Here is a 26,127-nt window from a genome sequence, read left to right on the forward strand (position 1 = left end):
TTACTCAAGTGCAAAGTTTGTTCTGGTCTGTTCTGTTAGTGTTCGGTTCTGGCGTCCCGACCTGACGTGCTTGTCTAATGGAACTGAACGTAAAGGGGAAAGGAGACCGTTTTTTCAGGTTTTTGTTCAATTATGACAGTTTTATTTCAGTCGTTTCCAAATCTAAAGGCCCAAATATGCACCAGAAGTTTGTTACTGTCTCAAGATAATAAAAGTCTGATACAGCGTATAAGAGATCCATATGAAAGTTGTTACCCATTTATTTACTAAAACTCAGGTCAGGTCAGTCAGTTTAAACAGCTTTTTTCCCCCCTCAACAATCAGAAAAACGTGGGCAGTATACAGAGGAAGTGAGACTACTCTCACTGGTAGCACTGACGAGTGCAAGGTCAGAGCCAGCGGTCAAGGGTTCAATCATCAGGCCACGCCGCTCTGCCGCCGCTCTGAACACACTTCCTCTGCAGGCCTCGCTGGCCTGCAGCTGCGTGACGCACTTTACACCGAACACACAGCACGGGTCAGGGTTAAGGGTGTGGAAAGCTCAGAGCTCCACTCACAGCTGATGAATGCTGGATTAAGCATCACATCATGTGGCTGTGTGAGAGAGCGGCATAGCAAGGAACAAGTAGATAAGAAGTATGATGCACACTGTAGGCAACAGTTTGGCTGTGAAGCGGAGCTGCAGGAGGTCACAGGGAATATTTTACCTCATCGCCTTTCATCAAGCCATTAAACCGTTTTAGACAGAATGAACAATCATGTTAATCTATCTTGTAACCATGGAGTAATAACACGTGTTCGTCTTGTTTTGTATTTGTTGTGTTGAGGCGTGTCGATGCATTTTATTTTGCGCGTCATGCAACGCGCACGGGCCCTGAACAGTGGCTGGCCCGGCTCCAGGTGCAGCCCTGCGTGGCAGATGATTTAATCCCGCGTTTTAGTCACGGCTGTCACAATGATGTTAGAATTTAAAAATACTCTGGCGCATTCTTGGCCAGTAAGGAGAAAGGTGCAGCAAGCATGTAAGGAAAAGGGATAAATGCGTTCAAATGCCTCCCCTCGTCAACATCAGCAACAAATGGGGGACGCATTTGAAGGGTTTAAAAGCAGGACAAAGCGCGTTACAGTTGGCCTAATGTCCTCTGGTGCCAGAGGACCCCCTGCTGAGAAACCCGTCTGAGCGCCGTCACATCAGAAACCCAAACCCTCGGCAGAAACAGCAACAAGCAGAGAGTTGTGATGCAAATTCGCCTCCAATCGACACCGGCGCTCCCCCCTCGTTCAGTATTTACATCTGAATGGCATATTATTTGAAACCGTGTTTAAGTAAAGCGGTTAGACTGGTAAATAAAACAAAGTTTCAGACGACCCTGGCGCCTGTTTGGACAAGCTTGCTGAGGGAGAACAAAAAAAACCCTTCCATTAATGATAATGAGCCGAAAGAGAGGCGCGCCAAGCAGGTGGAGGCAGAACAGCATCATCTCAGGCTCATGTCATTATGGTTCCAAACTGGTTTTTTTTAATACTTTCCAACGTTGCAGCGGAGAGGAAAGATATATCTTTATATTTTCTTCCTTATTGTTTGATGTACGCGCACGACAGCCCATTAAAATGATCTCTTTGGCGTCGCGATGGCAAACGTTCCGACTCGGCCCCGCGGCGCTTTTCAGTCATTAGGCTTGTTCTTTTCAGCGTATTACATAATTACCTACGGTTGCTATATTGCCCGTGTGTTTGTCATTCGAGTACAACTTTTTCCAACTCTGATGTGGGCTGGTCTGAGGAGTGTTTGCGTCAGACATCGGAGGAGGGCCCGCACTTTATAGGCTCCTCGGCGCTGCCCTGCCTGTCACAGAGCGCACTGAGTCCTGCAACTAACAGGAGGCGCTTTATAAAGAGCTAAATTTACCGAACTTTACGTTGTTTCCTGAGCTCTCACAATTGGCCGGGCGTCACCTAGTCCGACGGTTATAAGGTTCAGAGGACCTCCTACCACTTTTAAACTTGTTCATGTCTCGGAGCGCAGCTGTGAGGAGGCGACAGTGAAAAAGACGCACGGACTCTGGTGCGCCTGCCGCTCACGACTTTTGACACAAGATAGTTCTCTTAGTATCTGACTCAACGATGGCCTTATCCGGAGTGATGCTACCGTCATTTTCGACATTCTCAAACCAAAGAGAGAAAACCTGGGAAACCGTAAGTTTGATTTTGTTGCTTTATTTCCACGACATTGGAGGCATGTGAATGTTTGGGGTTGTTTTTTTTTAGTAAAACGAGACAAAATGTTGGAGGAATTCTAACTTTGCAACAATCTGACAAATCTTTGTAACGATTCTTTCAGGGGTGGAAAGCAGAAATGGACAAGCTAGCCTCCACCGGCTGCTCCATGGTTGAACTGGGACAAAACCAGGAAAATCACGGCAAGGACGACGAGGATCTTAGTGATTATTTAGATCTGGATTTTATCTTGGCCAACACAGCCGGCTCAGACAGCGTGGCGGAATATGTGGGCACCGTTGACCAAAGCATGTACGCGCCGGGAAACACGGTGCCATCCTACGCCCCTGACAACCACCATCGCTCCCCTCCGCCACCGTACGGCGCCAGCCTCATGACAGAGCTGCTCCGCACCGAAGGCAGCAATAACTATGCCATTACGCGCCACAACGGCGTCCAGGGGAGATTTTACGTCAACTCGGTGCATTTCCCCCGCCAGGACAATATCAAGGTGGAGCCACCTATGGACGGTTACGGTCCCGTTGTGGGAATGGTGCCCCAGAGCTGCGGCAAAATCAAGCAAGAGGGGAACGTTTCGTGCATGATGTCCTTCGAGCAACCACGGGTGGCCATCTCACCGCGGGCAGCCAGCAACATGACCCCTCCTCTCAGTCCCGATGACCAGGGAGCCTCAGACTGCCAGGCCAACCTGTGCCAGCCCATGAACTTTACGCAGAAGTATCACGCACCGGCCGCGTTCCCGCACCATCCTCAGGCTCCCCAGATGCAGATGTCCTACCACGCCCCGCATCCTGCTTTCGGCATGTACGACGAAGGTCTGAGCCTGCAGCCAGGCGCGCAGAGGGTGATGCTCACGCCGCCCTCGTCTCCGCTGGAGCTGCTCGAGTCCAAACCGAAAAGGGGAAGACGCACATGGCCGCGGAAGCGCACAGCCACGCACGTCTGCAGCTTCGCCGGCTGCGGAAAAACTTATACCAAAAGCTCCCACCTGAAGGCACATCTCCGCACGCACACCGGTAAGTTTCATCTTCTGAACAAGCGAACCGCGGTGCGCAATTACGCACGAATGCGCGTCAAGGTAAAACGTCTTTCTTCAGCTCTGTCTAATAAACCTTTCACCTCTTTGTGCTCGCAGGTGAGAAGCCCTACCACTGCAGCTGGGAAGGCTGCGGGTGGAAGTTCGCACGCTCGGACGAACTCACGCGCCATTACCGCAAGCACACCGGACACAGGCCCTTCCAGTGCCACCTGTGCGAGAGGGCATTCTCCAGGTCTGACCACCTCGCTCTTCACATGAAGAGACACATGTGAAGGAGCCACCCCTCAAAAGAACTGCGGATTCCTGGGTTGCTTGTGTGCGGGGGAAAGGTTTTCATTGTGACTCAACTGATGTATTTCTTATTTAAAATCGCTCATCACATGGCCACACTTGTTTTTATATATTACATTTGAATATTTCAAAAAGTGTTATTTTCTAAAGACGTAGCTGGTACTACTTTGGTTCTATTAAAGCTTTAGAAAAGCCATGTTTGCTTTAGAGCAGGCAGACCGTGAAGGGGCTGGCCCTGTATATACTACTCCTGTCTGACAGAACTGGAATCCTGTGTCTGACACAAAAGTGCCTTTATATCACTGAGCTACTGTAAAACGACATGGCCGCAAACGAGTATACCTTCTTATTGACTGGAGTTAGATGTGCACACAGTCGCCTAACAGAAGCAAAGACAATGTTTTCCTTAAACTGCCTCAATGTCTGGAAGGTCTGAACTGTAATGTTGTGTTGCTTCATCTCCTCTTGTGTGAATCTCTCGGGTCCAGCCCCTTCTGTTCTCTCAGGGCTTGATGTCCTGTGCATTATCAATTAATTTTATATAAATATGTACATGGATTTTATACTGTAAAATGTATTTATTGTAAATATTAAAAACAATGAAATCATATTCGGCTGAGCTCCTTTGTGCACGCTCTGTCACTCAGCGCCTCCCCACATGTAATGAACCACATCCACCCACCAGCGGCTCTGATATTACAGCAGATCTGCAGGTCGTACATAACGCAGAGATGGCTGCTTTAACTTGAAACCTGGCCGGCTCGATTTCCACTGTGATGTTTTGCAGCTGCGCGACAGAGAAGGGCAGCCACTTGTGGGCTCAGCCTATAAATACAAACACTCCATTTCCATAATTACAGAGTGAGCCGGGAACCGTCTGGACAGAGGGGCAGAGCAGCAAACCCTCATCAGTGAGCCCTTAGACTCCCTTTTCTGATGGGTAGAAATTATAGTAGCACATCAAAGCGCCTTAATACTACAATTACGCGCAGTCACTCTGAACTCCAGTTTCAAAGAACGGGAGCACATCGCGTCTGCACGGTGTCACCGAGCGTTCCTTTGTCGAGCTGAGGCATCCAAACCAGATGGCATTTCCTTAAGAGGACAAACATCTAGTCTGAAACCCCATCACGGCCTCGATCCCTAGACATTTCTAAAACCTTTGAGATTTTCCAGTTTTTGCCTCGGCCTCAACCAGTTGGCCCAGATGCTCCCAGTGCTTTACAACTTGATATCAAAAATGAGGAAGCGCGCACTCAGCTAAAAATATCTGCAGTTGTAGATGCAAATGCGTTACTTTCATTTCATTTTTCTTTCTCTCAATATCCATAGAGAACAATAGATGCACGGTAATAATAACAACCACACTTACCTCGTTCTAAGAATGAAGAAAATAGTGTTTTTATTCATTACAATTTTCTTTCTTTTTTTTTAAATGCTTATATACACACACTCTGCAGTTACATTTTAAAACATTGATAAATAAGGCAGTGTCCAGTAAGCTCTGTAACAGTGTGTAGTGCATCAAACAAACCGGATTAGTGTTTATTGAAAATCCATTTGAAGCTGATGATTCAATCCAACGTTGATTTAAGAGTTGAGAAAGAGAAAGCGAAAGAGCGAAAAAAAAAATAAAAAAAAGCAAACGCTGTATGTGTTTATCGGGTGTAAGGGCTTCCGTATTAACGGTATGAGTATACAGTACACGGTTTTCATTTTATAGAGGCTTTCTGTTGAATGGGAGTGCAATAAGATCTGGGCTTTACTGGGGCAACCAATGATAAGCTGACAAATGCAAGGTGTTGACATCAGCGGGATGGTGCAACAGCGCTGCAGCATGACGGGGCTGCGTGGAGAGGGCGGGGAAGGCCTCGGTGTTTATCCCTCATATCTGAACTGCTGCCATGGCAACAGATAAGGCGAGACTACCTCATACATACAGAAGGATTCCCAAAACATCAGATCAAGCTTCAGGCTGGAACAGACATATTGAAAGCACTTTTGGTCGGATCGCTGATCTCTGAGTCTTGAAAAAAATCAATCAAATCAAACCTCCAATTAATTATATTTACAATATATGAAGGGTTTAAAAAATATTAGTTCAACAAAATTGTTACAAGCCAAGAGAGCAGCACATTTATATGGAGTCATAAAAAAGCTGATATTCATTTGACACATTCTTTGGATCTCCTAAAATCGTCGTTTTCCAATATATTAAGTATTTAAGTTGTCCTTCAAGAAAGCTCCTTTGATCAGGTCTCACAGCGCTAAAGTAGGGAGCCATGAGTCCTATGTAAGAAGTCTTCAGGTTCGGTTTGTGTTAAACATCTGTGGTCTTTGCAGGATGAAGCCAGGCCCAAATCAAGTGGCTCCATATTGTCCTTGATTATATAGCTGCTGTGTAGTTCAGTGAGCTTTGAACCTTAAATTTGCTGCTGAACATGGGAGTCATTTAACATGTGTCCTGTCACTGCTGGGGAATCACTGGTCTTACACGCAAATTGGTAGCGGGGCCTCTTAGTAATGTCAGGTCAGCACTGGTGCTGTAGTCAGGGACATCACTGGGAGGAGTGGGAGGAGGACCAAGCGTGTGATGAGTCGTCTGGTCAGGAGCCGGACAAGTCGGCTTTGCTGAGAGCGATGGCCAAATCCAAGTCCTGCTGCTCCTGGAGCTGCAGCCTCCTCAGTCTCTCCTGCTCCTCTCGCTCACTCGCCCGCTTGGCCCACTCCAGCTGCTGGTTCTCACTTCCAAACTGGAGCAGAGAATTAGTCATTAGAGGCAGTTAAAAATGTAGAGGTCACTGGCCAAAGGCAACATGCCAAAACGATGGGTGTAAATCAAAATATTATAATTAATCAGTGTAACACATTAAAGTGATTTGGTAGATGGTAGGTCAACAGTTCACAATAGAGGATAATCAAATAATAAATTAGTGTTTTCTTCGCCTCACAATTATTTGTTTATTTAATACTTATTCATTTCTTGCTGTTTGCACAATTCTTCCCAAAACATAGTTCATATAAATTTATGGTGCGGAGGACAACTTAAGAGTGGATATTTATAGAACGGTGCACATGATTCACCATAATCTGATTAAACAGTGCAACAGGATTTTCACATGCAAAGAAAAGACGGACCACCACACCCTGGTGCAGTCTTACCTGGGCATATTCAGACCCTGGCAGAGAAACAAAAATTACAACACAGAGCTCCATATAAACAAGAAAGCACAAATCCTTTTCACCATGCTAGTATTAGGGATCAAATGGATCCCGATTGCAAAAAAGCTGCCATGCAGAACGCCTCCCTTCGAGAGGACGCTCATCCATTATGCTACACGTGATGGAAAGGAAGCGGAAGACGGACGACAAAAAGACGGCTTTGCTCCGTAAGACTCTGCTTTGAGGCATATCATGCTTTGACAGCGAGCAAGCCTTCAGATAGTAGTTTTAAAACGGAAAATAGTCCCAGCGTGCGACCTGACCGGGCAAGTTCACCAACACAAAGACTAAAACTGTATAAATCCTTGTGGCCTGTCAAAGGCTAAAGACTGAGACGACAGCGATCATGCAAAAGCCATCAAACACAAGCGAAAGGTGCAGGTAAGGAGACTGTCAAAGTTAACACTTCCTTCCACACAAGCCAGTTGTCAGCTGTGAGTCAACGGCCAATGAGCGACGCAGCTTGGTGAACACTTGCTAAAGTCAGTGTTAAGAAAAATTAACTGCGCAAGATCCGGTGCCAAAGAGATTTCACCTCTGGTTTTATATAACGTGAGACAATGAGAAATGAGCAGCTCATGCAGGCAACAAGTGCCACCCAAAAACACTGCGGTTGGTCAAAACTTACGGGGCCAAAATGCGCAAAACCAACACGACAGTCTTTAGGTGCGTTATTCGAGCGTGCCGTGAGAAACGGGTCTTTACTGTATGCTGCGGAAGTGCTCTGGATCGGCTCCGAAGTGTTCAAAATGTGCGCAACTCCTTCAACACAATAAAAAAAAAAAAAAAAAACATGCCAAAATGACACAAATCATGTTGGGCTGCGTAACAGACAACTGAGATAACTGAGATAACCGAGGGCGATGGGAAAATGAGCTTACACTTTGAATATTGAACCGCTAGGTTTTCACAGGAAGTAAACAGCTAAAGGTTGATGGCTCCTAGAGTAGTCGCCTAAGAGAAAGCAATATTGCTTCAGATGAAGGTGTTAACCACAGTTAAGAGTATTGGTATACTGATGTTCCAAAGCTTAAGATGCATGTGGCTTCTCTGAAATGGACAAGAGGGACCCACCCATTTCTATAACTCAGTTACTTTTATTGGTATTAATCTGTATGAAATATTCATCCAGTTTTGTTGTTTTGCGCTCTGCATGTGAACTGCAGGGATGACAGGGCTAATATTAAACAAAAGCGGTGCTACCTGAGGCATTAAATGGGGCTCTATTTAATTGTAACACAAAACTAAACTGTTGTTCCATGGTGCAAACCTTTATAGGATCCCTCAACATTTGGGTGAGTTTCTCACTTCCCTATTGACTAACCCTGGCTACTCATCTCTCACCCTATCTGTGTGGCACAGAAAGAGGAACACCAACTTTCTCACGCTTTGGCTTCTGCTACGAGAATCAAGTGCAAGGTTACAGCGGAAGGGCATGTGCTGCACTGCCCGTGTTGTGTGGGTAGGAGGCTGCCGTGTGAACAAACCTTGACTTGTAAGTAGATGAACATGAAATTTCACTTGAAAAAAATAGAAGGTGCAATAATTCTCGGTGTCTTACGTGTACTCTGACTGTGATTATTTCAGTAGTTCAGTAGAGAACATCAAAAATGACAGCTCTGTTTCGCTGCAGGACACAAAAGAGACGATAATGGGGAGAAAAATGCACCTGTTCTCACAATATGCCGCTGAGCAAAAAAACTGGAAAGGTTTCAGCCTACTCTGCATGCACAACATGGAAATCAAACACATACGTTACGAGGGCTTACCATAAGGAGGCGCAGGCCTGTTCGGCACATTTTTCTTTGGTGGAGGAACAGATTTGTTTGTCTTCTGTTAACAAAAATAAATGTCTTTCATCCATCACACAGACGATGATTCAGAAACAATAAGCCTTCATTTCGAGGCCTCAAACTGGGTATTTTTAAAGAAAGTGGCGAATTGTCGAAAAAAAACGCAACATCAGACATGACAAATATAAAAATAATAACAGAGACAGCTTAAGTGGAAAATGATGCTTTGTGATGCGGCGCATTCATTAACCCAGCAGACTCCGTACCTTCAACATCTGACTGAAGTCTGCGAATCCGCCCCCCTTGCTTCCGAACGAGCTGCCGCCAAAGGGGTCCACCGTCCCAAAAACATCTGTGACAGTAGAACGCGGGGCTGGAGTTGGAACATTTCAGAATGTTTATGGAAAGAAAATATAACAAAGTTAAACACCAAACCACACTTTCAAAATCATCTCTTCGTTCCGCTTGTTCCATAAAGGCCCGCCTGCTATTTTCAGAGAGGTGAACAACTGTTTAATTTTCCATGACCTATTACAAAAAAAAAAAAAAATACGAAGGGCAGAGCTTTGGTGGAACCTGACGTATGCATCTGATCAGCAAATTAAAGGCATCAGTTGGTGTTCTGTTAACCAGAACTGCGCCTGGGCTGTTTTTGAAGCAGAGCGGTGCGCCACTTCATGGAAAAAAAACAGCAAAACTGCTGAAGGTTACAGTGAAAAAACAAACCATTGTAACAGAATATGTTTGTTGTAAGAGGACAAACACAAGAGACCCCATTCATGTGAAACGTGCAGTGTTTTCTTTCATGCACAGGAACTCTGCTCGAGCCTACAGTTGTCCCTGTGTTCCGCTGAAGGGGTGTAGCATAGCAGAGCATCAACTAGTGGTAGCCCCCTAACTTAAAACAACTTCCGTACCGAATGAGGCAGAACTGTTCTGTAAGGAAAAGGTATAACGGCAAGACAGAGGCGGCAGAAAATGGTTAAAAGGAGTGGCAGTGTATGTTACTAGCGCAGCTCCGGCAGGCACAGAGTTGCTGTTATGTTTGGCTCCTCCGTGCCTCCTGTTTTTCCAGGGTAGGGGGGAATATTTTTAGTTGGCCTGTAGTTAAATGCGTAGGTACGTGTCTAAAAATAGACCTGGAAAAAAAACAAAAAACAAAAAAAAAACAGGAAAAATTGAAGCCACAGCGAGTAAAAATTGTTTGCCCCTTCTGGCCCCCAAAATATATTTCTAAATCTAACATGTCACCAGAATGGAAAAGAATGAGTCTTTGAGATGTGCTTAAATACTGGACCTCCTTGTTTTACCTTCAGAATATAAGGAGCGCATTCTGGAAAGCCTTTGTAGAAAACTTTCATAGATTTCTTAGGAACATGACGATGCAGTTGAACTTTTAATTAGACTCAGGGATAATTAATATACTTAAAAGCAATTTCACTTCCTTAGTGCAACAAATAAAGAACTAAAGTGAAATCTTAGATGAATCTTTCAATTAAATTAAATAGAACCAGTAAAAACCCAACTTTCTACCAGTTTTATCGTAACAATAACAAGTTCAACTAAGGTCTTGCAAAGCGGTGCAAAAAGAGAAAACTAAAAAAGCGAATAAAAGCTCTTTGTGCACTGACATCCAGTGATGACCAGAGACGTACCAGAGTCCTGTGGTTTTGGGTTGTTCGGTGTCAAAGGGTCACCGCTGCTGAAAGCACTCGGCTGAGGAAAAAAAGTGCAGAAGGTGAGGCACTCGGTGCAACAAAGGCCGAGTCCATTCTAACCAGAAGTCCAGCTTTACAGTTTGTATTTCAAGTTAGAGGGAGAGAGAATACAAAGATGAGTAAGTGAACACCTTGGCTGGAGGTGTAGGTTTTCTACCGAAGGGCTCCGAGTATCCAAAAGGGTCCGACTTGTCTGTTTTCTTAAAGAAATCTTCAGGTGAGGTCCCTTTGAAGGGATCGCTTTCTTTGAACGGATCTCCAAATGGATCTACGAGAAAAGACTAAAAAAGTTTGGGTGTTTTTCTTGACTGCTATATCCCTATCAGGGTTAAGGGGAGGGTGCTGGAGCCTATCCTGGCTTCATTTGGGTGCTAGCATTTTACATCCCTGGGTACAGCACCTTGCTCAAGGGTACCTTGGCAGTGCTCTGAGGGTTAACATATCCCATCCAAGATTTGTCTGTACTGGAGATTAAACCAAGAACCCTATGCTCCTCAGGCCTTTCTCCTCCAGACTGAGCTACCATCATCTTTATTTTGAGAATATCTACAGTGAGCATGAATTCATGGGCTCGATAAACAACAAGGACAACAGAACAAGCTGTAAAACGTATACAAACCACTGAAGGACTTGAAGGGGTCTTCTGCATGGAAAGGGTCTGCGGGATGCTCCTTAACACTTTTGTTGTTGAACATGGCTAATTTTGACTTGAAAGAATCACCCTGGTGTTGAATTAAATTTAAAAAAGCATTTGAGTGAACACAAACCACGTTATAAACATTTTCACTCTACAAATAGACTGAGCAAACATGGTCATTTATGGACCACCACTATATCAAGGAAATACACCTGGAGCCTTTGGGACTACAAGAAGTGAGGAACATGAGAACTTATTTGTCTTTATGGCTCCTCAGTGGTCTCAGCAGGTAAACAAAAACAGAGTAATTAAAGGTTCGACGCTGAAGAGAAAGCATTCACGATCTTCTCACCGCACTTGTGAAAGTTCCATTTTCCTTCGCAGAAAGATCGTCACTTAAATCTGCGATGGTGCTGAGGTTGCCCCCGTTGATACTTTTCAACGCGCTGTTGTACTCGTCAATGATCGTGGTCACTTCCTTTTGGGTCTCCTGGATCAGTGACAGCTTGTTGTGGGCCTAAAAGCAAAAGAACATTTTTTGAGTCCATCTGCTATTTATAGATTTAAAAAAACTGGTAAAACAAAACAAGACTATGCTTTAATCTGATCTCAACATGCATTAAAGTATGAAGGAACCTTAAAAGGGAAGCAGATTCAACACACGGTTACCCAAACAGTGGTTTAGCTTGCATAAGCTACGGCTAGTGGTTATGCAAATTAAACCAATTGTTTTTTTTAAAGTAACCACTATTAAATATGTCCTGGTTTCACTTTTGCTTGCCTCAAATATGAGGCAATAATCACAGAAATTAAACTGTTTTCAAAAGTAAAATTAGTTACTTAAATCGTTTTTAAAATGTCAGCAATAAAAAAAAAAACCACACGTCTAGATTCCCGAGATTGAAAAAACAGATATTTTTCAACTTCCATTGTGACTTTGCATCTAGTTTTACTGACAGGCTGCGGTTAGGAGTGGAAGAAAAGCTGGATGACCCGTGCACCCTAACCTGGTTGATCTCTTCCTGGGTAGTTTTGAGTGACTTCATGATGCTGTCCAGCTGGACACGACCAGAGAGCAGCTTCTGCTCCAGTTGAGCCTCCTCCCCCTGCAGCTGGCTCAGCTCCACCTTACTCCGGCTCAGCTCGTCCTCTTGGCTGCGCACGTTGGACTCCTGGGAGCGGATCTGGCTATGCAGGGACGATATCTGGGGAATCAAAGTGGAACAGTATCTCTTAGCTGCTTCTTGTGTGATGTCTAGTTTTTAAAAACACCTCATTCATTTTCAAACCTGGATGTGAATCTGTGGATAGACAGCAGCTTTATAAAATATTCTGCATGGTAATTAAGCCAAAGCATATTTTCTGAGTTGTTGTCAGCTATAGAATACTCAGTGGGAAAATGTCTATTGATTTGTAGACCAAATACTTCACTACATTTGGGTTTAATATAATATGATCAACACCCTGCTGTCACTGTCAGTTCCCTCGATGATTTTCTGAGAGAAAGTTCAATTTAGGGACAATGCAAGAAAATAATCTTTGGACAATTGTTCCTATTGCCACCCAGGTATCACTTGATGATAAGCAGAGTCAGGTTATTTAAATTTTGATGCACGTACAGCTTTCATTGAAAGAATCAACAGACATATGAGAGTGTGACAGTGTTGGATTCAATCATTTAGCGTATGTGGTCATTTAAATCTAGGAACTTTCTACTGACGAACACAATGGAACCCACAGTAAAAGCTTTTGGAGTCAAACTGTACGCACGTGTGTATGTTGCTTTAATTGAAAATCACTTCTCTAACCGTGTGAGACTCTTCCTGGTACTTCTGTTTAACATCACCGAGCATGCCGTCCAGTTTGGAGTGCTGCTGGTCCATCTCCTCCAAACGTTCCTGAGCGATCCGTTTCTGGGATTCCAGATCCATAAGGCTGCTGCTCTCCCGGTCCAAGCCAGTCTGCATGTCCTAAGAGATTCCCAAAAAAACACATATGCATCTGGTACACAGAAGGATCTGCAATTAATGCTATATTTAACTTTATACTATTTGGCAATGATTGGGTCCTTGTAAGTATAGAAATTCCACTGGAGTTTTCTGTGACTCTCAAATGCACCTTTTACAGTTAGCATTTAAATACTATTCTTTACATCTGGATACTATATGACTGCGGGTGGGATGCACAGAGACAATATTAATGATGTGTCCAGTGGATTCTTCTGAATCAAATAAACATTTGCATCCTGCAACCTATTGTAATCTGATAACAAAAAACAGATTTAAAAAGGGATCCATATTTACAACACTTGTCCAACTGATTTATAGTTTTGGGCTTATGAGCACTCCGTATTTCAGGGAATTAGCACAGAATATACAGCAATCACCCCAAAACAGATGTTTTAAGATCACAGATGACTTGTCTTTGGCTCATCCTTACCTGAACCTCGCTGTTTTGATGTCTGATGGCGTCCTCTTTCACCATGATCTCCTGCTCCAGAATGAATTTTTCCCTACACGTCAACAGAAATGTAGGGCGTGCACGCACACACACACACACAGACACACACACACCTTAAAATTTAAAGCCTAATCCTTCTTATCCAGTGTTTTATGTATCTATGTTGCTGCATGCCCATGCAGGTTTCATGTTAGTTAACTGATTAATTAGCCCTGTTCTTCTTAACCATATTTAGATTTTATGGATTGGAATGTTTAATCCAGCATTAGATTACTTGAATCTCGACAAGGTCTAAAGAGGACTAAACAGCAATGACTATAAGTGTAAACACTTATAGTCTTCGGATGTAGGAACGAACATCTTGTACATTAAAGTTAAACCATGGTCTTTGCCTTAATATCAGCTATTATCCTGCAAGTTCAGGCCTGCGTCCACATTTATGTATAATTGTCAAGAACTCGCAATTACTCAGCAAAGAAAACAGTACAAAGGAGAAATAAAGAGGCTGCAATAATTGTGCCAGTTTCAGGTATTTTTAAATGACACTAAGAGACACTTGAATAAAAATGCCGGAGGGTTGGAATGTACAGCCATCTACTGAGATGCCAACTTTATTAACCCCTTAAACTCCAAAACTGGCAGGTGGTCTGAAATCACCCTCCCCACCACCACCATCATCTAGAATGCTGAACAAGCGAATTTAATGAGTGAACTTTGTGTGTGTTTTAGTGAAGATTTCTTAAAAAGGACTTCTGTGAATAGTTCAAACTTATTAATCACTCTGTGGTGTTAACTCTTCCATGATTCTGATTGCATTATTAAAAATATTCTGCAAAGAATTTCTCTTATGAGCGTGCACATACGCGGGCATACTGATATAATGGCATTTCCTGTTTTACTTTTAGGTTTAGCGCATGTGCTGCATCTGCTTCAACAGGATATATAGTATTGTGCGAACTACTAATACGTTAGGTTTGTTTGGTTAGAGGATACACGATCGACCAGACTTCCAGAAATTATTTCCTCAATGAACAGGAGTCTTATTTCAATTAAATAAAACCCATTCTGCGTATCACTTTGACCTGGTTTCTTAAATCAGAGGAAGAGAAACAAAGATGTTCACTTGTGTCTCAAGAGTGCAGGGGCTCACCTCTGCAGCTGAGCTATTTCCTGGCTGAGGTCATCCAGCTCTTTGTTGCCTGTGAGCTCTGCTGACCCTGTGGAGCTGCTGCCGTCCTGAGGTGAGAGACACAGACGACGTTAGAAAAAGGAGGTAAGAAAGATCACTGCAGCAGGGTAGGAAGAGAAAAATCAGAGATGACAATGGTGGGAAGGTGAAAACAATAAATGGATGAGGAAAAGAGGGGATGCAACAACAAAATACTTAAAAGATGAGGGGTTTAAAAGAGGGGGACAAAGGGGGTGAGAGGATCTGCCCGCTGGCTTGACTATCCAAACAAAAGACAGGAAGGAAAATCAGAAACCTTGCAAAGTTAGAGAATGAGGAAGGAGTGGCTTGAACAGGTATTGCTGGCTTCTGCTCATCTGGAATGTTACTTTGAGCAAGTAACAACAATGTGACTTTACATTTTTCATGATTTGTTAAATCTTTGTAGAGCCTTTATACAGTATTAAAAAGAAGCCGTCTGATTTCTGCTTCTGCAAAGATGTAACATTTTTCTCAAGTCTATATTGATTCTAAATCATAACTAAAATTATGACATAATAGCCTCATAATTGCCTTTCTGCTTTTTTGGTTGCATATAACAAACTTAGAATCCAATGGTTAATATACGTTGAATCAGTCAGAACTTGTTTTATTGGTATTACTAAGATATTAACCTTGTTGACTGAAATCAAACATGATTTTAACTTGTCTTAACAGGTCACTGGTGATGAAACAACAGCAGGCGGGAGCATTTGCCTTGAGCACAGTTGCGGTTTAGAGGCTGAGACAAATTTGGGGAGATCAAAAGCTACTGCAATTATGTTGCAAACTACAACAACTGCAAAGTAAGTTAAAAAAAAATGTTCCATTTGTGAGCCCTGTCCAATTAATGGCTATTAGCTCAAACCGGGGTAAGTGAAATATGACGGGGGAAGGCGCCATCTTGTGGCACAAACTTCAACTACTCACTCTGTGAACGTTATTTAGCTTAGCAAGCTCAGGTCTCAAGGGTTGTAAAAGCCCAGCATAGCTCTGTTAGACAGAACAGAAGAGAAAAGAAAGCACAAGCATAAAACACTGGTTTGCAAGGAAAAGGTGGAATGACAGGAATAAAAATGCAAAATTAAATGCAAAGAGTAGCAGCCAAGTACAGAGGCAAAATAGAGTTGAAGAATATTAGCTTTGAAAGAGCTGGTTCAAATGACTCACTGGGAGGACTGCAGAAGCTGCAGTTCTTTCTGATGGAGGAATCATGTCTGGAGTTAGTGTTGTAGGAGGATCTATGCCTTTATTGGTCTTCTGCTCAATCAGATACATGGCGAGAGCGAACTGCTCCTGGTTCAGCTTGCCAGTCTGTTTAGTGTCAGCCAGTCCCCTGCAGAGAAGAGAGGTGCTTTCATTCAAAGCTTACAAAAGTAAGTCCCACAATACCTAAGTTTGGAAAACTGTGGCAATGCAAAGTAAAAAAAATGTGTAAGCTAATTGTTAATAAAAAATTTGTGGTATAAAGACCAGAATTTTTAGAATTGTATTCATTGATTTCTGGTACTTTATAAACATTTAAATAAGACTGGAAAAAAAAAAAGGACCGGTACTCCTATAGCTAAATTCTGAAAGTTGGCCTGTACATATGAGTCAGCTGTTTACTTTGTAAGTGAGTTTACATTTTAAAATAAACAGCAAAATTAATCCTTTAGGCATATTATACTTAATTTAATCCCTGTAGTGCCTCTTTGTAATGAGCAATCTACAAATATTCAGTGAAAGTAAGAGAGCACTGTAGTGAGTCAATAAAGTAGAGAAGTTCAATTTGACCTGAATTCTTTTCATTAGATGACTCAAATAAACGACGGTGTAATTACTCACGCTGTCCACTAGGTGGCGCCAAATCGGTAATCTTAAACTTGGGAATGACGGAAGCGTCACTTTGCTTACAGTGTAAAGCTCTGAAGTTTTTTCCAGTAGAATTTTTTATCTGTTGCATGTTAGATTATTTAAGAACATGCCATTAAATTAGCACGCGTATTTCTACCTACAATTAAAGATGTATGGGAATATTTTTTCTGTGAAAATGATGACGGCAAATAAATTCTCACCATATCTGTGCCAGCATTGTCTGTGACAGACTGGACAGCATGAAGATCTCTATGACCTCGGTTCCATTTATGAGGCCATTGTTGTCGATGTCGGTTTTCTTAAATAGCTCATCATACCGTTCCCTGTCAGCCACAGACACGACCCAGTTCACTGCTGGCTGGAATCAACAAAAGGTTGACATGCATTTATCATAATGGATACAAAAAGATGTAATTGCCATTGATGCAGAGGAGAGCGTGCTGATTTATGAAGCTAAACTGAAGAAACTCCTGGCAGTCAATAGAATATCTTACAGGCAACGGTCTATTCTTGTCTTGTAACTTACAGAAAAATACTTAATTCATTTAAATTAAAAAGAGTCACAATTGTTGGGTAATGCTGGTGCCAATACAAGCATGAGTAGATTCTTGGAACTCTTCCTCCTTTTCAAAACCAGTTTAGCCAAAAGTCACAGCCAAAAATAATCTCTGTAGGTACAACACCACGGCACAGCCTTAGCAGGACAATACACATGTAAAACAATGTGGCCAAACCAGTTTACACATTAGTAAGAACAAGTCCACACAATATTACTTGCCCTGAGACCAATTAAAAGAAGGACAAAAGAAATGCACTTTCTTCTATAAGCAATGTAAGAGATTCCTGAACTTCCCTCTATACACCACCTTTCTGAGGGCCAAGCTCCATCACAGATGTTGATGGACGTGAAATGCCTGGATATCAGGATTCAGGACACTGAGATCATCATCTGAATTGACTGAAACTGCTGCCAGACTCAGGCAGGTATTTAAATAGCCTAACTGGGGAAATGGGATGCATTTAGAGGTACTTTTCTAATCATATTTTGTTCAGCTGATCACTCAAAGTGACTTAGGTTAAATCATCACTTCATAGATTTCACATATCCATTTCACATTCAAATATCCACAACAAAACATCTGGAAATGTGAAGTTTCCTGTTTTGCTTAAGCATTCTTTGACCGTTGGGGTCCAGGATTGGAACGAGTCTACTATGAATGTAAAAACGTTCTTTATTTTTCACAACCCGGCTTCCCCAAATAATAACTAAATTATGACTATGGCTTAAACCCCAACTGAACTGTAGTAACCGACCCATCCTTTTACTTTTTACAAATATATCTGGCATTATTATAGTATTAATGTACTGTAATACTGCAGTACTGTAGAGGAGGGGATGAAAATAAGTCTTTCATCTTCTTAACCACTTTATCTCTTTCGGGGTCACAGGGAGGGTAAATATTGGGTGAAGGCATGGTCCACCCCTGGATGGGTCACCAGTTCATTGCAGGGCCCTGTATGAGCATTTGTGCGTTCGGCACCTTGCTCAAGGGTACCTTGGCAGTGCTGTGAAGGTGTTCTGACACCTCCGCCTACTACAAGAACACCTTCCATGTTTTGTCAGCACTGGGGCTCGAAGTGAGAACCCTCTGCTTGTCAGCCCAGTTTCCAATAGACTGAGCTACCAAGTTCCTTAATGTACAGCAATACAATACATTAATAACACATTAATAACTAATTATTGATAAAACACTGCAGTAACATACCGCTGAGCTGGACCTAAAGGAGTGTTTCGGAGACATGCTGACTGCACTTGTGCTGAGAAGGGGAGCATTGTTCAGAGGAGGAGTGCTTCGCAGTGTGTCCTTGAGAGAACCTTGGCCAGCCATAAGCCCAGGTACAGAGGGCAGAACGGCCACGGCACCTGGAAGAGCACCTGCTGTTTTTTTCCTTTTAGACGGGGGTATGAGGGAATTTGGCAAAGAAGTTGGGACAGGTTCCTTTTCCATTGCACGATAAACAAGATGCATGGCCTACAAAAGGAAACATCTTTAAATGACCTACATCTAGTACACTCTTACAAATAGTGAATAAACCCAGAAACATAATCTTACCACTGTGAACTCATCTTTGTCCAAGTGTCCATTTTTGTCAATGTCACTTAAGTCCCAAATCTACAGGACACAAAAAACAGCATAAATGGTTTGAATTATCATTAAATTAAGTCGTTTTTAAATCAGCTGTGTAGTGTGTCACCTTTCCCAATACATCCAGAGGTAGCTTAGAGTTGATCAAAACTGGCCTGACTTTATCCCCAGAAAGAAGGCCATTGACAGGAGAAAGACTATCAAAAATGCCCTCAAACTTCCCTTTTTCATCCAACTGTAAGGAGATGGAAACAATAGATTACCTGACAAGCCCAGACGCTTTGATATGGCCTTAAAAGTGTTCTCTACTCACTCTTATTGCCCAATGTGGTTCGCTTCCGGCCTTTGAAAGGCTTAATAATGGGCTGCTGGTGTCTCTCTATTAGAAGAATGATGAAATTAAAATGCAAATAGACTTTCAACAATTATTGGTCACAATAAGGCATTTTATTACTCACAAAATTGGGCGCAGCTAAATGTTGATTAAGATTATTCAGGTTGATTTCATTTCCACTTTGTGCTGAGGCCACCAGCCTCAAAGCAATGAAAAACCCCTAAGAAAGCATAAGTTCATATGGCATAAACGTCCTTTTTTTTGCATTATCGGCATCATTAACCACAGAAGGTTAGATATTCAGTCTTACCCGCTTATCCAAATAGCCTTTTTTGTCTGAATCTGCCAAATCCCAAATCTATGGAGAACAACAAATATAAAATAAGCACTACAAGCTGATTATGCAGTGCAATGTTATTATCTTTATTTGCCGCTCACCTTTCCTAGTGTACTGTCTGGGAGTCCAGACTTCTTGAGGAACTGAGCTGCATCTCCAGCTGATATTTTGCCAGTATTCCCTGGATCCAACTGCAAGGACACGAGTTGGGATTTGGTTATGTTCATTTTTCTACATAAGTAAATAAGCACCAGTAGCTCTAGATAAAAAAATCACCAAGAACCGGATTTTACCTGTCTGTAATAACTCTCATACGCTGGGATTCCACTTGATAACTACGCGTAAAACGAGGAAAGACAAGTTGAGATCTTATGTTAGCAAAATAGCGAATGTTTACGAAAATCAATGGGCTAAAAAAGCAGATATCATGTCATTTCAAATGAAAGTAAATAAACACGGACAAGCTAACAACACTTAATGGCCATACAGTCGTTACAATTTAAACTTTTGCTTGTTGAGAAAGTTAATTTATGTCACTTTGACACGAAAAAAGGATCGTTTATTTCCCCATCAGTCCTTAAGCAACTTTGTCTAACCTGACCTAGCTAACAATGTTAAGTTGCGTTAACAATGAAAGCCTGTTAATGCCGTCCTACAGACCAATATTAACCAAGCCAATAAAGCACGTAATATGTACAAGTATCGACACCTTCCCCTCGAAGCAACCCGATTTAATATTTATCACTTTTCTTGAACTATTGTGAGTTCTTACCTGACTGACAGTCATGAGCGCCGCCATATTTCCTGGTATCTCGTGAACGCGCACCCGCTCCTCTGGCGTAGCACATCGGGAGCGAGCGGCGATTAATGGCAGGCAACTAGATCCATTAACGGCGTAAAACAGCGCAATAAATATGGATGTTTCGAGCAATATTAAGCACTTGACCTTTTCCCGAAGACAAGATTGCCGAGGATCCATGAAATAGGTAGGCCATCGGGGTTTAGAACCAGCGACCCCTGCACTGTTCCGATCAGACACATGTGGCTCTGATGACGTTCAAGCACTCAGTGGCATCCCATAATGACATGTGCAGCCCGGCTCTTATTACAGGTAAGGGCAACTTATGTTCTATAGGTTCCAATGCTTTTTAAAAAAATGTTCCTCCATTATAATAGACAGAACCTCAGAATAAATCAAAGTATATTTCTTCCAAAATAAGAGGTTTACAGTAAACCCAAGGAGGAAATGTGGAGGTGGAGATATAAGAAACTATGTAAACCTTTTACTTTATAGGTTTCTTAAATGGTGGTTATTGTAGCTTAACGTAGAACACTTACATGTGACTGACCTATGTACATGCAGTGCAAAGTATGACCAGAGAAGCTGATTGTAATGTTTTAATAAAAACTTTGGCATTATTCTGTCCAATAAAAATAAGTGTCATGATTCACATCAAGGGATCCCCCATAAATTTCCCCAGCTCCCATCAAATGACCATGGAGAGGTTTTCGGGTCTTGCTATTTTAATGCACAATAACAAACGTTATTGCACATTTACAGAAAAATTTCCTTCAATTTATGAACATGGAAAGGAGAACAGCGGTCAGAGAAATACACACAGTTCGGGGCTGTCTGGAAGTTGTATTTTTATGTCAATTTAATGCAATGTTAGTTTTATGTTTCACTAGGCAGCAGGCAATGATTTCCTTCAGATATTTCGAAGTTGGAATTCTGAAAACCAAAAGATATTTCCATCACTTTGCAATTTGTCATATTTTACCACAGCTTCCAATAATCCAGGACATGGAATTTGTGAATAACTTAAAAAAAATTAAGAAAACAGTAAATGTCAGTGCCACCATATTCTGTAAATACAAAATAAGGAATGGATTTTGCAGGTGGAAAAAAAAAAATAAAAACCCCATTCATACTCAATTCAGCAGTTCCAGATGCAACAGGGTAATATGACCAAAATGAAAGAGAAACCAAGTCCATTAACATCCATTTGCCACCCTTCACTGCATTTGCCCCCCTTCCCCCTCGGCCCCACCCCCAAGCTGGGTTGTGTCCAAATCTCAGGGAAAGGATGCACAGCAGCCACGATACCCCTGGAACAATAAAGGACAGTTTCTAATGGAGGGACAGACTAATCAACGCGCTAACCCTCCTCAAAGCTCATCTTTGGGGTCCAGGGCCTCCTCTTCTGTTTCCGAGAGCGAGTCGTCTACTTCTTCCTTTGGTTCTTCGTCGAGGTCCTCATCTCCTTCGTCGTCGTCATCATCTTCGTCATCATCATCATCTGCCTCGGTGCCCTGTTCTTTGTTCTTTTCTTCCTCTTCCTTGCGTTTCAGGTCATCTTGCTCCTGTTTCATTTTCTTCTCTGGTTCCTAAAATTAAATTTACAGCATAAATAAAATCCATCAATGCTGAAATGTCAGCTGGGAAAAATAAATAACATACCTTTGTCACACCCCATGTCTCGTTTCCAATGTCCTCTGCTTCCTTCACATCATCTGTGATCAGGAAGTTGTCAAAGATGGTGCCAGATTTCACCTGAAGAAGAGCCAGCGTTGAACTGTAGGTGCGGGTGTAACCACAAAGATAGCACTACTCAAAACCAATCGTCCACTCTCTAACCTGCCACAGATCCAGACCGAGAACGGAAACGCTGTCGAACTTGTAGATGGTGGAATCGGCGCTGTATTCGGGGTTATCGATCTCGGGGTGCACCCAGGGTCCTTTGTAGTTGGGGTTGTCAATTTGCTTGGGTTTCCACTCGCCCTGCGTGCACACAAAGGCAGTGTTAAATGACTGTTGAGAAAAGGCTCTGCCACACAATATGCAGGTTCTCCTCATGACCATCTACTTTCAGCCTACCTTGTATTCTGGATTAGGGATCATAGGTGGCTCCCACTCTCCATCCATATCCTCATCCCAGTCATCAGGCTTTTTGGCATCAGGGTCGGGAATGTTTTCAGGTTTGTCCCAGTCCTACAAACAAGCAGATATTGACCTACATTTAGATAATGAACAGAGGAGCCCGTTTAAAGAAGCTAGTTTTGAATGAGTGAATTCACCTCAGGCTTGGTGTCATCAGCATCGTCAATCTTGGCGCGATCGTCCCAGTCCTCTGGCTTCTTGGCTTCAGGGTCCTTAATTTTCTTTGAGGGCAGAAAGTCCCAGTCCTCTTCCAGACTGCCAGACTCAACCTTCTCATTGTCAATCTTAACAATATAAGTTTGATCTGGATTCAGGATCAGTGTGTAAAGGTGGGTGAGTTCATCATCCTAGAAAACAAGGCATTTTGAATTAAACCACCAAGTACAGACAAGTCAAAAAACAAACATCTTAAAACACTTGGATTACCTTGCATTTAATTTCCTTCTTGATGAGATGATTCTTGCCTTTGTAATTAAAGATAACATGGACTTTCTTGGTGCTGTAGCCGCATATATCCGGACCTGGTAGAAGATCATATGAATTATGCATTTCAAATTTTTGTTGCTGTAATAAATGACTAATAATGAATGTGGTCAATTACCAAACATAATGTAGTATTGAGAGTCTCCATGCATATCAGTCTGATCCAAGTCTGATGGGAAAACCTTGACGTAGCCACCGCCGCAGTCGATCTTCTGCTCGTGTTTGACAGTAAACTGAATTACCACGGGCTTGCCCTCATTGCTGAATGGTTCAAAACGAGCAGACGTAGCATAAAAACGAGCATCCTGGCTTGTCTGAAGACCTGAAAGGATCGTGAAAGAACTGTCGTCAAGATTGTGCGGAAACACTACAATATTGGGACACCAAGACGGTTGACCCAGAGTACACCTACATTTGTTTAAGTAAATATGTAAATGCAAGACACACACTGTAACCAGGCCTAAAAAAAAATGATATTTTACTGAGGCAAACTCTGAATTGAGTTCTAGTTTTAGATAGTAAAACAAGGATTTTGTTTCACTTTCAGTTTATTGGGTGTTGACAGTCATTTTAAATCATTTGCATAACACTTATGATGCAGAAGGCACATGAAAATATAAAATCTTGAGTACAGCACCACCCCCCCCCCCCCCCAGAAAAGTCCACATGTGTCTATTACATAATACCATCATTACCTTTGTCTTTCTCAGCATCTCCATAGAAGTTACCAGCAGTGAGTTTCAACACCCCATAGTCAGATTTGTGTTTGGAGTTTACCCAGCGACTTTCCCAAGCATCTGTAGAGGGGCAAAAATTATTAGGGTTTGCTAATCTACGACACCGTACATTGAACTAGCCCGGCAGAGGCCTACTTCCCTTTTATTGCATATACTTTTCAACCCATCAATGAAAACAAATGTAAGGGATTAACTGACGTTAGACATTTATACGACAATTTCTAACAGGAGAACGCTGAAGTCGAAGTATGAATATGACGTTAGTTAGCATGGGGCCTTGTCAATGTAGGCTAGCGTTCGTGAACACGAAAAAGGAAACTGAAAATAGATGCATTTGTCACTGAATCGCGACTGGTGATTTTCCATTGGACAACATGCGCCCAACATAACTTTTAAAACGTACAGGAGAATAGCAAATAAAGTAATTCCGGCGTGGAATTAATTAGAGGTGCAGATAAGTGGCACTTCTGTCAAGAGAATTTGTATCTTAACTTACCACCGTCCAGAAACTCCTCTCGAAAGTAAACTTTTGCATGTGCTGAGTAAAATGCTAACATTACAGCAACGGCACCGAAAAGTTGCATTTTCCCCATTTTAGCTATAGTTTTCGCCACCGAGAGCTCTTCGATGAGGACCACTGCCAGAATACCTTGCGAAGGAGGAAGAGAGGAGAGTATTTTAGAGTGGCTACGGCGAACAGATGTCTGCTTTCTATTGGACAACGACGGGGTGCGTGTGGACCAATCACAGTTCACCACGAAACATATGCCGCCGGTAGCTGCTGATCCAGGATCAGCGGTTGTCGCTAGTGTATATATGATGCTGTTACAGCAATATTCCAGTAGGGGGTAGTAAAAGCCATTGTTAGAAATAAAAGGATGAATCAGCTGTCATGATTAATCGCCATCGGACTACAATCATATCGAAATAACCCGATCTTTAAAATAAAAGCATCATCTTGAAATTTGATGTTCAATAACAGGGTTTAGAATATAACTCTGTTCTATGCATACATTGAAAAAAAGAATTTACTTGATAGAACAGTATTTCGTTAGAGGCGAGGTTAATATTTTGTGGGGAGTAATCTGCTCTTATGAGATAAACATGTAGGCAGAAGGGTTAAAGATCAACCAGGTCCCGGACTATTTTGATAGGGAGGAGTGAATACAACGAGACTTATGTGCTATAAGTCAGTTCGCAAATTGTTTTCAGAATAAAGCTAAAGCAAATAGGTTGAACGCCTAAGTAGGAGGCTTCTTTGCCCCATTCTTCCTCACGTCTCTTATCTTAGTGTATAAGTTTGCTGTATAAGTTTTGGCCCATGTCTTTCAAAGTTTAATAAGTGACTACACTATAAGAAATGTCTTTCGTGTTAAATAAGTTTGAACTTCTAGTTGATTATGTTTTATAAGCCACGAGTTGGATACATTTAAGTGCATATATGCATTTGAATAAAGAAGAGATTTCTGGTAGGCCAAAAACCTAAAACATAAAAAGCAACTTTGAGAAAGTCAGAAAAGGTTCGGCTACGTGTAAGAATTCCTGTTTGTGGTGTTGATCAGAGTCATAAAGTAATATATTGCAACTATGACTTAAAAAAATATAATAAGGCAGTGCCCGTGATTTAACCAATTGGAGGTCTCAAATATATTCACGTGGTTTTAGACCAATAGAAACTGACAGAGAAGCAAGGGGCGTGTCATCAGGATGTGAGTGAAACCAAATATGGTCAAACTGGGAGCGACAAAAGAGGAGTTTTTAATTATACAAGGATTGATTTAAAGCAAGACATACAGGAAGGTGATGATAGCATCATAAAACTAAAACATAAATATCTAAAATAACAAGAACCTCTAGAATATATCATAAAAAGTTCGATTCCAAGCCCATTTGTAAATCTAAAATCTAAAGATCCTTCCCATTAGATTTTTACCAATTCAAGCAAAATGTCTTTCTCCTGTTTAAAGTAATGTCACAAATTACACTCTGATTGCCTCGATTTCAAGGAAAACTAAAGAGGACATTGCATGGTTCACTTCAGTGTCCGGTGAAAGAATAACTGACGTCATATCTTTTTATGACACTCCTGTGTTTATGCGCGTTTAAGTGCTCAGAGTTTTATAATTTTATAGCTCTCGACAGGCACATTTGCAGAATAATAAGGTTCTTCATTGTATTTTTAGTTATGTTGAATTGCTGTAGTTCTATTGTTTGAGGGATGTTTTTTTGGGATATGTCATCTATTTTCCTCTTAAAGACTTCATTAGTATCTCATGATGTTCATCCTCTCCTAAAATAAACTGCTAATGGTTTGGTCTTTATGATGAATCATTCTAAAGAATGTGTTTTGAATTATAGCTTTGGTGTTGGCAGAGAATACAGCTAAAAGGTGTGGTCTTAGGTTTCTCTTTACTCTTCTAATCCACATTGTTGTCTGTATTTGTATAAATTGGATAGTTTAACTCTGTTTTTTTTATGGTGTTGTCCAGCATTGTGTCACATGCTGCTTTTGGTGTTTTTAAATGTCTATTTGTATTTCAATTTGCATACTGCTTCAAAGAAATGACATTAAGGACAAGGTTTCATGACACATATTTATATCAGATGACCAACAAAAAAAGGGGGAAAACTAAGCCTGTACCCACAGCTGTGTGACCGGTCATCAGATATGCTACATTATTTCTAA

The 26,127-nt window shown here is 41.9% G+C and overlaps 3 protein-coding genes across 10 annotated transcripts; 1 reads left to right on the forward strand and 2 right to left on the reverse strand.

The window, feature by feature from the left end:
* The first annotated feature begins 1,846 nt into the window (after positions 1-1,846).
* On the forward strand, positions 1,847-4,178 carry klf2b (Kruppel like factor 2b). Its single transcript, XM_003975386.3, has 3 exons — positions 1,847-2,196; positions 2,342-3,254; positions 3,374-4,178. The coding sequence occupies exons 1-3, from the start codon at positions 2,125-2,127 to the stop codon at positions 3,547-3,549; spliced, it is 1,161 nt and encodes a 386-aa protein (XP_003975435.1). The 5' UTR covers positions 1,847-2,124; the 3' UTR covers positions 3,550-4,178.
* A 769-nt stretch (positions 4,179-4,947) lies between these two features.
* LOC101063020 (epidermal growth factor receptor substrate 15-like 1) lies at positions 4,948-20,551 on the reverse strand. 8 transcript variants are annotated; one of them, XM_011616223.2, is made up of 24 exons: positions 20,053-20,551; positions 19,574-19,615; positions 19,382-19,471; positions 19,254-19,301; positions 19,068-19,163; positions 18,923-18,988; positions 18,719-18,844; positions 18,577-18,636; positions 18,229-18,495; positions 16,663-16,820; positions 15,776-15,941; positions 15,536-15,598; positions 14,549-14,634; positions 13,378-13,450; positions 12,747-12,908; positions 11,946-12,143; positions 11,291-11,455; positions 10,921-11,023; positions 10,433-10,569; positions 10,239-10,299; positions 8,850-8,935; positions 8,560-8,623; positions 7,419-7,552; positions 4,948-6,321 (listed from the first exon to the last, which is right to left on the reverse strand). In XM_011616223.2, exons 1-24 carry the CDS (start codon positions 20,257-20,259, stop codon positions 6,175-6,177), a joined length of 2,805 nt encoding a protein of 934 aa, XP_011614525.2. In that variant the 5' UTR covers positions 20,260-20,551; the 3' UTR covers positions 4,948-6,174. The 8 variants fall into 8 exon arrangements, 6 of the variants coding, with proteins under 6 accessions (XP_011614525.2, XP_011614524.2, XP_029686320.1 ...); XM_011616222.2 differs by having other exon boundaries at positions 8,850-8,956; XM_029830460.1 differs by lacking the exon at positions 7,419-7,552 and adding an exon at positions 6,731-6,747 and having other exon boundaries at positions 10,215-10,299.
* Positions 20,552-20,664: 113 nt separating this feature from the next.
* calr3b (calreticulin 3b) lies at positions 20,665-24,113 on the reverse strand. The gene is made up of 9 exons (XM_003975385.3): positions 23,938-24,113; positions 23,400-23,501; positions 22,823-23,026; positions 22,648-22,742; positions 22,359-22,568; positions 22,159-22,272; positions 21,919-22,062; positions 21,742-21,834; positions 20,665-21,668 (listed from the first exon to the last, which is right to left on the reverse strand). Exons 1-9 carry the CDS (start codon positions 24,032-24,034, stop codon positions 21,450-21,452), a joined length of 1,278 nt encoding a protein of 425 aa, XP_003975434.1. The 5' UTR covers positions 24,035-24,113; the 3' UTR covers positions 20,665-21,449.
* Positions 24,114-26,127: the final 2,014 nt, after the last annotated feature.

Source organism: Takifugu rubripes, chromosome 22 (genome assembly GCF_901000725.2).
Source record: "Takifugu rubripes chromosome 22, fTakRub1.2, whole genome shotgun sequence".
NCBI lineage: Eukaryota > Metazoa > Chordata > Actinopteri > Tetraodontiformes > Tetraodontidae > Takifugu > Takifugu rubripes.